This window comes from Polistes canadensis, unplaced genomic scaffold (assembly GCF_001313835.1).
Source record: "Polistes canadensis isolate GaletaPanama2010 unplaced genomic scaffold, ASM131383v1 scaffold_257, whole genome shotgun sequence".
Lineage (NCBI taxonomy): Eukaryota > Metazoa > Arthropoda > Insecta > Hymenoptera > Vespidae > Polistes > Polistes canadensis.
Window position 1 is genome coordinate 56,267 of NW_014569804.1, and position 13,167 is coordinate 69,433.

Genomic DNA, 13,167 nt, shown 5'->3' on the forward strand with positions numbered 1-13,167 from the left:
ATAAATATATATATATATTATATGTTTATATATGTAACAGCTTCATCGTTTCTATTTTAATTAACAAAATAGTGGACTAACTTGTGATCCATTATAAACTAAAATATAAGATTTTTATTTGAAAAATGTTTTATAAATAATCCGAAAAAAAAGAAAAAGAAAAAATAAGAAGATAACAAGTTAAGTCTACGGTCAGTAGTCGCGTACAATTTTATGATCTCGCTTTGAATTTTATAAATCACGAGCATACGCTATAAACCACGAACTTTACATGTTATTATTCTCTCTTGCACTTAATTCAATTAATAATTAAACATTCAATAAAGTGTTAATCTAATTGATCATCATTATTGCTAACTGTATGTATTCCAATAAACAAGCTACGATCAAAGGATCGAAATAGGGTGAGTATAACGTAATCGTAAGTTTGTGTGTGAGAATAATTATTATTACAAAAAATTCACTATGAAAAATGATGATTTTGCTGGAAGCATTTTGCACGTGCATGTAATCGCGCATTTTCCTCCTTTTTTTTATTTTGTTTGTTTGTCTTCTTCTTCTTCTTTTTAAATAATAGTTGCACACGCTAAAAAAAGAGAGAGGGGGAGAAAAGAAATAGCATATTCAATTGCGTTTTCTTCTTCATTTTTTTATTTTAACGAAATACACATTGTCGTCGTTGAAAAAAATGTCAAATCTTTTTTTTAAGATCGAAGAAAATACAAGGGCTTTGGAATATCTCGGACAAACTTGGGGTAGTCAGAGTAGTCTTGAAAGTCTTGGTACTCAAGGTTCTGCTGCTAGCGAAAGAAAACGTATCAGTAGCGAAAAATGGAAACAAGGTGCAAGAAAAACTTTGCTTCAATGGGTTACCAATACTCTACCAAAGTTAGTATTACTTTAATATGAAGAATTTATTTTCTAAAATGTTTATTATAATTATTTCATTTATATTCAAATGTATAGAAAAAAAAAATATATATATATATATAAATAATATATAAATTTGGATTTTTTTCGTTAATTTCAGAGATATTGGTATACAAGTACGTGATTTTGGTGAAAGTTGGAGAGATGGTAATGCTTTCTTAGCCATAATCGATGCTATCAAATCAAATTTAGTGAATATGGCAGCTATGAGAGAAGTAACTAACAGAACAAGATTGGAAACAGCATTTGATATAGCTGAAGTTGAACTTGGTATAGCACGTCTATTAGATCCTGAAGACGTTGACGTACCACAACCAGATGAAAAATCTATAATGACATATGTTGCACAATTTTTACACAATTATCCGGATCCAAAAAGTACTAATCCGGATTCTCTCTCGTCTATTAAACAAGAATACGACGATCTACTTAATTGGCTTAACGATAAGACAAGATATCTCGAACAACTCGATAAAACTAATTCTTTTCCAACCAATTACTCGGTATGATATCATTGTTTCTTTTTTTTAATTATAATTTTACGTTACAACACTCATTTGAAATATTTTATGAACCTTTAAAATTGCATATATATATTTTTATTGTTTATAGAAATATATTTCGTTTAATGAAGAAGTAGAAGAGAAAAGATTGATTTATAATAAATTGCAAAGTTTGGTAACAACACCATCGATAATAAATATAACACGTGATTTTTTGAAACATATACAAACGTTATGGAAAACATTGGAATTGCTTGTAAGTATTTTAAATGATTCTCATTTTTATTTTCATTCATTATTTATACAACAGTTAATACTTTGAAATGGTTGTATCAAATTGATTTGAATTTGTTGTAGATGTTGCATTGGGTTTGGTTATTGGATTCCGCGTTACCTGGGGATTTAGGTTTAACGGGAAGGTGGCTTGCTCGTGCAGAAGGTCTGTTAAATTCTGACGGTGATATACCCGAAGAAATGACCGAAGAAACGGCAAATATTATTTTGAAAAAGTTAGAAGAACACGCGAAATTTTTCTCGGAATTACCGACTATGATGAAAAAATTCGAACAGGCGAAAAATTCTTCATTGGCGCAACAACAAGTTCCACGAGAACAACTTGAAAATATGACAACGCGTTACAATGATTTACCATCGAAAATAGCCAAGCGTAAGATCAAATTAAAGTTCCTGGAACACAAATGTTGTCTCGTTGCTTTCCTTTATTTGTTGGAAACAAAATTGAAAGGATGGAATATTAAATATGGTACAGAGGAAAAGGTTTTACAAATGTTGGAACAGTATAACAATTTTGTTTCTAGAAATAGAATATTTCAAGAATTTCAAAAGGCCTATTTAGATATGCAGCAAGTTGTCGACGAATATAAACGGGAAGGTGACATAGGTACTTAAAAAATATATATATATGTATATATTTAAATATTATTTGCATATATTAATAATACATATTAATAAGTATTTCTCAATTATTTTGCTGCGTGTATCCTAAAATACATTTGTCCGTAATGGTATTGAGAAACAAATTTTGTGTATAATGTACAAATATATATTATTTTATTAACTGTTACTGTGAACTTTAAGAATATTTTATGATAATTTTTATTAAAATTTACACGCTGCAAATAGATTGAGAAACGTGATAATATAAATGACATTTGTATTGATTATTTCTATTAATTATTTTTAATGTATACTCACAGATAAAGATGAATGCCTACAAATAGATCGTTTTATGCGAGAAACTGGTGAAAAATGGAAAAACGTTTCGGTTGATTTGAGATGCGTGCAAAGTATGCTCGACGAAGTAGTCGCATATTGGTCGAAATGGACCGAGGGATCGGACGAATTTGAAAATTGGTTGATTCGTGCTGAATCAGCATTGAATTTGCCGGAAGAAGAGAAAATGGAATTCTTCCAAGACATAAGTATTTGGAAAGATAAACATCAAAAACTTTCTGACACCGTTAAATTTTTAATAGTCACTTCGGAAGATGTCGTAGCACTTCGTTTAAAGGAACATTATACAATTTTGACAAATAAATGGGAACACATATTCCAAGAAGCGAAACAATATATGCACGCTGGTGATTTATTAAGAAATAGAAAGGATTATAGAATGGGAGTTGAAACGTTACAAAATTGGTTGAGAAATGCTGAATCAGCTTTATCCACTACACAATTGACTTCAACCGAACGTATCAAAGAATACGGTGAAAAACTTCAGCCCCTTTACAACGAGGTCAAAGATATAGAAGAATTGTTTAAGAATATAAGCAGAAAATTTCAAACCCTTATACAAGAGTTGTCGCGTGACGAAGTAGACAAAATGATGAATACCCTTAAAAAAGAAAAGGAAGCATTGGTAAGGGTACGTGCATTGATACCAATGCAATGGCATTTGTATCATCAATTACTTGTACAACGAGAATCATTGGAGGATGGTAAAAAAGAAATATCCGCGTGGTTGGACGAGGCTGAAAAATTATTGAACAGTATTGATTTATCGGGTGGTAGAGATGCGATATTGGCACAATTGGAACGACACAAAACATTTTTCTCCCGAACATTGTATCACAAATCAATGCTCGAATCTAAGAACAAGATATTTTCTAGCATAGTTAAATCTGTTGGTAATAGCGAGGACGTAGATACGAGTGAAAATGGTTTGACGTTGAAGGAATTAAATGAAAGATTTGCTAAAGTTTGTCAATTATCACAAATGTGGGAACAACGTCTACAAGAAGTAATAAGATGTTTGACGAAATTCAAAGATTGCGAAAGACGTATTTCCGAGTGGTTGTTGTCAGCTGAAATATTACTCAACGATGTACACATTGACAATCGTTCATCCGTTGAGTATCATAAAAATTTCTTCAGTAACGTATACGAAAAATGGATTCAAGATTTGATTAATTCTGCCCAAGATTTGAAAAATGTTTTACCTGTTGAACAACAAGCTCCCGTTACTGAAACAGTTGAAAGTTTACAGAAACGTTGGAAAGAAGTTTTAACGTTTGCACCACTTCATCTTATGAAATTAGAATTTCGATTGGACGAAGCAACGTTGCTTCAATATCTCAAAGAAATTGAGATGGAAATTAATTCGGAACAACAAGCATTGATTCAAAATGATGATATCGATGGTATACTGCAACGAAATCAAGAATTTTTTGTCAATCGTGGTGTTATTCAAAACGTTGACAGATGTTTGCAGACGTTGAAGAAAATTAGCACCACTTATAGTCAGTTAAAACCTAATGATAATAGTTTGAGTCAAGAGATTGAAAAAACTGAAAATTTGTGGATTGAAACTACCAAGAAAATAGAGCATCTCAAAGAACAACTTTATCAGATTCCTCAGCAATGGGCTGCCTACAGAAAAAAGTATATTGATTATTTGATTTTTATATTTATTTAAATATCTTCTTATATCGTTTTATGTTTTATCACACGCAACTTTTTTTTTTTTTATCAGATTCGATGAGATGGTGCAATGGATGGATCACGTTGACAGTATCTTGAAAACTATTTTACACGAAGTTAATACCCTGGAAGAATTTGAAAAAGAGAAAGCTGTTTTTCAGGTATTTATAATATTTATTTTATTAACTATTCAAATTTATATATATAAAATATGATCAATATTTGTTCTTGCTGTACGGATAGATTGAAGTTATGACGGTAATTGAACTTTAATTCTTCTATATTCTTTATATACATAATATATGAAATAAATATATTATTTAAAATGTATAAGAAATAATTCTATTTAAAAAAAAAAATATATATACGTTTTATTATTGTTATAGAAAATATCTAAAGAAGCTGATAATCAACGTGAAGAAATGAAGTGGTTGGTTCAGACATTGGATGTACTTATTTCCAATCGTTTAGATCACGAGGCAATTTCTGAACAGAAAAAATTGGAACAATTAATAAGTCGATATAAAAATTTGATACCAACAATAGAAATTACAATGACAAAGACGGATATCTATTCGAAAAGTTATACTTATAGAAAAGTAGTCAGAGAAGCGTGTACCCTTTTACGTAAAGTACGTGAACAATCGAAAGAAGACGTTCCATTGGTACATCCTGAGAGTCTTTCAACTGCTGTTGCTCAGCAAGAAACTCGTCTTCAACAATTGGAACAACAAAGGGCTAACATAGTTAGCATGTTGCAACGTGGAAAAGATCTTTTGAAAGATCAACACGCGCCAACTTTCATATCTTCCGAGGTTCAACAATTAGAAGTTAATTGGAACGATACTTACGGACAAAGTATAGAAACTTTGAAATCTTTGAAAAACACACAGAAATTATGGGCCGCTTACGAGGAACAAAAAGCAGAAATTTTGAAACTCATGAAACAAGCTGAAGAAGAATTGAACAAAGTTAAATCGAGCGTTTACAACGATGCCGCACAAATGTCTGCCGATCTTCAGAACAAACAAGAATTTAGCACGACTTTGGATAAATCTGCTAAAGAAATGATAACTAAATTGCGTGAAATTCAAAGTAATTTATCTGACGTAACACCGGTCGAGAAAATCGAATTCATAGAAAAAGAAATCATAGAAACGGAAATGAAAATGGAAACAACGTTGAAAGTTTTACACGAGACTGTTGTACATCTTCAGGAATATAATTCTAAATGGACTAAATTCCAATCGAAATTTGGAGAATTACAAAATTGGACTCAACAGAGGATACCGCAATCATTGGCAGAAATTGAGAATTATGCTATGTCTCCTGAAGAACGGTTACATAAAACTGAACATTTACAAAAGGAAATTCACGAAAAGATGAACATATTGAAAATTCTCAAAGAAGAATCGCAAACACTTAAAACAGGTAAGATTGTTCTTTTAATTCTACTTTTATACTTTTAATTTAAACATAATGTTTTTAACAGAAAACAATTATTGTTCGACAGATGAGACAGATGGTACGGAATCCAAACGTTTGGATAAAGAATTGGAAAGTCTTGAGAAAGTGGTAAAATCGCTTCAAGAAAATAATGAAATACAACGGCAAACAGCTGTACAAAATTTAGCAACATGGAAAGAATACGAAATGGGAATTCAAAAGGTAAAACCTTGGGTCGAAGAAGCAGAATCGAAAGTATCATCGATGGGAAGTAAACCAACTAATCTTGAGCAAGCTATCAAAATGTTAAATATTGCTAAAACTTTTGAGAATCAATGTCAACAACAACTTCCTCAAGTTCAAAATCTTTCATCGGTTAGTCAACAAATTACGGGAAGAACTGCTGCACCCGATGAAATTGATGCAGTTTATAGAAGATGGAACGTCGTCCACGACATGGCTATACAAATAACAACGAAATTGGATAAATTAGTTTCCTGTTGGAATAATTTTGAAAGCGACACCAAAGAATTTACCGAGTGGTTGGAAAAAAGTGAGAAAGCATCCCTCGTTGTTCCCAATATTCAAACACCAGAAGTCAGTAAACTCGAACAAGAATTGGCTAATTTGAAAGGTTTCAGTAAATCAATATCTGATCATCAAGCTCAATTGATATCGTTGACTCAAGTATCCGATCACATTACTCACGGTTTGTCATTGGAAGGTGGGACTAATTTAAAAAATCGTATGTCAGATTTAAAGGCACGTGTCAGTAAGCTAGCTGATACGGTAAGACATCAAATTAATCTCGTATCAGATTCTTTATTGGCTAGACAAGAATTCCAAATGAAAATAGCTGATTTTGAGAATTGGATGTCTACGTTAAAATCAAACATTGCTGATATCAATGAAGTTAATATCGATAACATCGATACTACATTGCAAGCCATTCACGCATATCTTCAAGAACATTCGGAAAAACAGCCAAGTTTTGCAGCCATTTATGACGAAGTTAAACGTCTATCTGGCCAGGGTTCGAAACAAGAAGCTGCAGCATTGGATGAAATATATATTTCATTAGCTAATAAATATAAAGATTTGGAGGATGAATTACATCAGAAGAAAAAGATTTTAGAAAAATGGATAGAACTGATGAGCTGGTATAACGAAACAACAGCCCAATTGGAATATTACAAATACGAAGCTGAAGCTCGTAAACCAACTGTCAATGATTTGAATAGATTATCTTTAGAATTGCAAGATGTACAATCGAAATTGAATACATGGAGAAATCAAATAGGTGCTATAGACAGTTCATTGAAAGTTCGTATTCGTGACAAACAAGAGAATCCACTTACAGCGTCTGCTTTGGTCAGTGATTTGGAAGCTAAAGCGGTCGTCTTGGAAACCGAATTATCATCTAAACGTGAAAAATTAGAAACCCTTGGCGCAAGGTGGGATAATTTCAAAAAATTGCAAGAGAAAATAACTGAAGATATCTTGAAAACTCAAAGTAATTTACAAGATATTACTGACAACGTTGATTCTTGCGAACAATTGGCACCCGCGGTAGACAAAATAGAACAATTAATAGAAATACATCAAGGAAAGGAACCTGACAAACAATTACTGCATCGCGAAGCTGACAATTTAATGCAGGAAGATCAAAGAGCTATGACAAACATTCAAGTTGTTTTGTCATACGTCGATGCCAATTGGGAAAAGGTTAGTGTTCTTCTTCAAGAACAAAAAAAGAAATATGCGGAAATGGATAATGATTGGAAACAATACAAAGAGGCTGAAGACAAATTACAAAGATTCATGAACGAATCTACATTGTTGTGTCAAAGTGTGAAAGAAATTCCCGATGATATAACACAAGCAACAGTAGCTTTGGATAAATATAAAAGAGCGTTGGAAATTGTAAAAAAGGGAAAACAATTTTTGGACAAAATGGAATCAAAAGCTCAACAGATTACGAAAGATGCTTCACTTCTGCCCAATTTTAAATCGGATTTGGTGACTTCGAATTTAAATGAAAATCGTAAGAAATATCAAGAAACTTATAGCAACATTATCGACAAATTACAACTCTACGAAACGCAACTTATTATTTGGAAACAAATAGAAGAAGCGAAATATGAATTGACACGGTGGCTCAGTGACACCAATGAAGCACTCACGTCAGCTCGTGAATGTTTACTCGATTCCGAAAGTGGACAAATGCGTTTGATAAGATATCGCGAGGAATTGCCAGCGCATTTGCAATTCAAGCAAGGAATCGAGACCAAAATTGAACAATTAAAGAAATTGAATAAAACTACCCACGTACCGACGTTGGACGCATTGAGAAAATTATTAGACGAACAATTTGAGACAGTCAAAGAGGCGGCAGAGAAATTAGAATCGTTGACGATAACGTTGAACGAAAAAGAGAAAGATATTAGAAAGGAGATTGAAAAATGTAGCGAATTGATATCGAAAATTCGCGAAGATATTATTAAATGCGACGATTTGACAGGTGAAAATACAAAAATACTCGGTAGAATAAATAAGTGTCAAGAATTGAAAGGTAAATTAGACGAATGCGATGATACTTTGTCGATGATCGAAGAAAATCTTGCGATAACTACGTCGGAATATCCAACCATATCTAAATCTACTTTGAACAAGGAACTTCAAGCTTTGATATTACGAAAAGAAGGTGTCAGTAGTCACGCAGGAAAAGTTAACGCAACCTTGGTTGCATTCTTAACGAAATTATATCACGAGAAATTTGGTGCTTTCCAACGAATGGTAGGAATTCACAAGGAAAAGGTTGCTTGGTGCGAACCGGAACAAAGTAGCGATCGTTACAATCTCGAAGTTAAAATGGCATCATTGACAGACGTTGAAATTGGTATTAACGATTGCGACGCCAGAAAAGATGACGTTGATAATTCATTGAAACTATTGGAAACCGTGGAGAGTCCTGAAATCACTAATGTTCTTAGAATCGAACGTGACAAGGTATCGTTGGAATTGGAATCGTTGAAGGAAAATTATAAAAAGATTAAATCTTTGTTAGAACACAACGTTACGTTATGGCAACGTTATGAAAATTTATCCGAAAGCGTGGTCACCTGGTTGAAGGAAAATGAAAATAGAATAAGAGCGGAAGCATCGATATTGCTTAATATAAATGAGATAGAAAATAAGATCAAAGAAATCGAACAATTGAAAACCATTGCTAAAGATTATCATACGGTTTTGCAAGATGTAATTAATTTAGGCGAGGATATTAACAAAGTTAGTCCCGAATCTCGTGTTAAACAATACGTAGGACATCTTGACAGTCGATACCAATCGATACTCAAATTTTTGTCACAATATTTAGACAGATTACGTGAATTAAAGGATAGTAGAGATCAGTATACAATAAGTACCACGGAATTACAATCTTGGATAGATAATGCTGAACGTAAATTAAAAGTTTTCGATGAGATAAGTGGTCCAAAGCCAATGACGTTTTATCAGTCGCGATTAAAGGAATTGAAAGCATTCGCGGAGGAAAGGGAAACTGGTCAATCAATTATGAATCATGCCGCGGAATTGGGTGAAGCTCTTTTCGCAAGGATCACTCCCGACTGTCGTGAATTTATCAGAACCGAATTAAGAAATTTACGTAATCGCGTAGATGCCTTGACGGATCATGCCAACGTCATTTATAAACGAATTGAAAGCGACATGATGCATCGTTCATCATTTGAAGATAAATATTCGCAAGTTAAACAATGGGTTATCGATGCGGAAGCTAAATTAGGCGACAAACAGATGCTCCTACCGAATCTTCAAGAAAAAAAGCTTGCACTTCAATCCTATAAAGCTATTGCGCAAGACGTTAACGTTCATAAAAATATTTTACAACAATTGGAAGATCGATTAGGCAAAACACCGGACGACGAAGCTAGCGAAATGTTAAGCAGCGTTGTTGCAGCATACGAAAAACTATCTAACAATGTTGAAGATCGAATTAGAATAGCTGACAAATACGTATCCAATCACGAATCTTATTTGCAAACGTTTGAAAAAACTCGCGATTGGATTAACACGATAATCAATGAAACTGCATCACTCATAGAGGATCTACCGGTTGAACGGGACATTGCTAAATCAAAGACAACTTTGATTAAAAATGTTTTACAACGTAAAGCTGAGGGTGATCGCGTTTTATCCGATTGTAACGAACAATTAAATATCATTCTTGAACAAACATCTATTCCTGGTCACGCGGCTCTGATCAAAGCATTCGAAGAACAGAAAAAGAATTGGGAAGATTTCTTGGGTCGTTGTTCAGCTACCACTGACGTATTGGATCATCTTTTTAATCAGTGGTCGGAATTCGAAAAAGTTGTCGAAGATTTGGAAGCGTGGACTAAACAAATGGACAGTCAATTGAAAGATCAAAGTTTAAAGAGTACGGAAGAAGCCAAGCGTATGCATTTACAAAAATTAAAGAATTTGGAAGAATGCATAGCACAAAAGGGTTCCGAGTTTAGTTCAGCTATAAAGAAAAGTCAAAGTATCGAGGGAAGTTCGGATTTGTCAACGAGAATATCACGTCAGGCTACGAAATATCAATCGCTTAGAAATCAAGTAAAAGAATCTGTATCGAGATACGAACAATTCGTAAAGGAGCACAGTACGTTCAATGAAAGATACAACGAATTGATTAAATGGATTTCCGGTGTTAAAGGAGAATTAAAGAAACACAGCGAAATCGTTGGTAATCTTTCGTTATTGCAAAATCGACAAAAAGCTATTCGAGATCTCAGCGATACTCGAACCAAAGAAAATGCACGTTTCGAATCTGTCATTGATCTCGGGGAAAAACTTTATTCCCATACGTCACCGGATGGTCGTGAAACTGTTAGACAACAATTGAGGGATTTGAGAACCTTGTGGAATACATTTTCCGAAGATCTCCAGTCGGCAACGCAAAAATTAGATCAATGTTTGATGCATTTTGCCGAATTCACGTTGTCCCAAGAACAATTAACGTCTTGGCTTCGTGACGTTGAAAGTGCCATGGAACAGCACACGGAATTAAAATCTTCTTTGGAAGAAAAAAGAGCTCAATTACAAAATCATAAGATAATGCATCAGGAAATAATGTCCCATCAGAATTTGGTCGAATCAGCTTGCGACAAAGCTCAACAATTAATCGATCAAACCAAGGACACGTCTTTGAATATATACCTGCAAACGATTAAACAATTGTTTAACGATATCGTTGCTAAATCTCAACACCTATTAGAGAATTTAGAGGATTGTGCCGAAAAACATAATTGCTTTAATCTGCAATGCAAATACTTTTCAAATTGGTTAACCGGCGAACGGGAAAAACTTGCCGAATGTAATGATATTACTGGAGAAAAAAGTGAAATTACTCGTCGTTTGGCGACACTTTCTTTATTGAGGGACAATCAAATACAGGGTGCTGAACATTTCGAAAAATTGAAACAACTTAGTTCAGCTATGATGAAGAGTACTGCAATTAAAGGACAAGAACTTATCAATAAAGAAGTATTAAGTCTGGAAAAGAGTCTATCTCAATATCTAACTGAAATTGGTAAGTATTATTCCTATTATATGTTATCTTATTTTCATTAAAAAAAAATAAAATCATATTATTAATATAATTTTCGTTATTTCTTTTTTAAAGAATCTGTTGAAGAGAAGCAAAAAGTTGCTTTAAAGAAATGGCAAGATTTCGAGGATCAATTGGAAGCCCATGGACGTTGGTTCACATCGATGGAAGCTGCATTTAGAGATCAACAATTGCAACCAACGTTGAAGGATAAAGAAGCCAGGCTTCAAATGTTCAAAGAGAAACGTGACGTTATATTGAAACAAGAACAAGAAATCGATGCGTTCGTGGATATATCTCACAATTTATTGCATTCCAGCGGTCTCGAACGTATCAAAGTTTTAATTTCTCAAATCAGCTACAGGTAATGAGAAATACAATATATGGAAAACAAAAACAAATATATTATATAAATAAATTCTTAAATAAATAATAATTAAAATGATTTATTTCAGATATCAATTACTTCATACGTTCAGTAAAGAAGTTATAAATCGTTGTCAAAGTATCATAGACGATCATCAAACGTACGAAGATAAATTGAAATCAATCGATGCATGGTTAACACCATTGGAACAAAGTTTGGCCACTTTGAAGAGAGAAGACGTTGGTGGAAATCTCGAAGCAAGAGCATTGTGTTTGCAAACGTTATTAGCTGAGAAAGAACAAGCGGAACATCGTTTATCCGGATTAGCTGCAGCTGGTGAAAGAATCTTACCAGATACCTCAGCTCAAGGTCGAGAAATTATACGACATGAAATAAGACGTGTAAGAGAACGATGGGATAATCTTGCTGAAGGTATCACCGAACAACAAAAGAAACAAGATGCTCAATCATTGCAATGGTCTACTTATCAAGAAACATTGCAACAAACGCTTCTTTGGTTGAATACCATGGAAAGAGCTATAAAACAGGATCCACCAGTAACTTGGCCTTCATTGCAAGAAATCAAATCGAAATTATTGAAGAATAAAGTAAGTAACTCGCAAATATATTTTATGCGACAGTGATAAAAACAATAAGTATAATTAAATGTTAATATAAAAAGTATTGAAAATAATGGGTATGAATTAGGTATTCATTCTCATCATTTTTTCCCAAACGCGCCACAAAAGAAGTATAACTTAAAAATAAATAAATATAGATGTTATAATGAAATTAAATGCGTTTTTAAATGATATTGCAGACGTTGCATCAAGAAATCCTTGCTCATAAACGTATAATAGAAGGAATTTCCGAAAAAGCAAATGCTTTGATTCAAGTTGCACAAGCACCATTGGACATTCAAGATAAAGTTACATCGGTTTCCGATAGATACGAGAAACTTGTTGATAAATCGCAGAAATCTATAGCCAGTTTAGAAGAGTTCCTTGATATATTCCAACAATTTCAAGATCTTTATCGTGCCTATCAGGATTACCAGAAACAACAGTGGGAACAATTGATCAGTTACAGCGATTCCATTGCTAATAAAAATACTTTACAAAATAGATTGGATAAAGTACTCGAAATACAGGACAAACAGAATGAAGGTGAATTGAAATTAAATGTTTTGGCGGAACATGTTTCCCAAAATGCAAGCAGTTTATCACCAAAGGTATATTACGAGTGCATGAGAAAAGACGTGGCTAATTTAAGGTAATAAATAAATTTAAATAAAAACAAAAAAAAAATAAAGAAAATGAAAACGAACAAACACAAATTCGCTTAATAATCGT

The 13,167-nt window shown here is 33.1% G+C and overlaps 1 protein-coding gene across 3 annotated transcripts in view; it reads left to right on the forward strand.

Moving 5' to 3' along the window:
• The window catches only part of LOC106790724 (nesprin-1), a 47,755-nt gene that overhangs the window by 12,567 nt on the left and 22,021 nt on the right, over window positions 1-13,167 (forward strand). For 2 of the 3 annotated variants that reach the window (XM_014755832.1, XM_014755833.1), the window contains exons 6-16: window positions 710-888; window positions 1,031-1,433; window positions 1,543-1,689; window positions 1,791-2,334; window positions 2,651-4,334; window positions 4,426-4,534; window positions 4,760-5,804; window positions 5,887-11,430; window positions 11,524-11,812; window positions 11,904-12,423; window positions 12,636-13,087. In XM_014755832.1, coding sequence (XP_014611318.1) covers window positions 710-888; window positions 1,031-1,433; window positions 1,543-1,689; window positions 1,791-2,334; window positions 2,651-4,334; window positions 4,426-4,534; window positions 4,760-5,804; window positions 5,887-11,430; window positions 11,524-11,812; window positions 11,904-12,423; window positions 12,636-13,087 — 10,916 coding nt within the window. Of the gene's footprint in view, window positions 1-380; window positions 405-709; window positions 889-1,030; window positions 1,434-1,542; window positions 1,690-1,790; window positions 2,335-2,650; window positions 4,335-4,425; window positions 4,535-4,616; window positions 4,632-4,759; window positions 5,805-5,886; window positions 11,431-11,523; window positions 11,813-11,903; window positions 12,424-12,635; window positions 13,088-13,167 lie in introns of all 3 variants that reach the window. The other variant, XM_014755830.1, reaches the window with a different exon arrangement.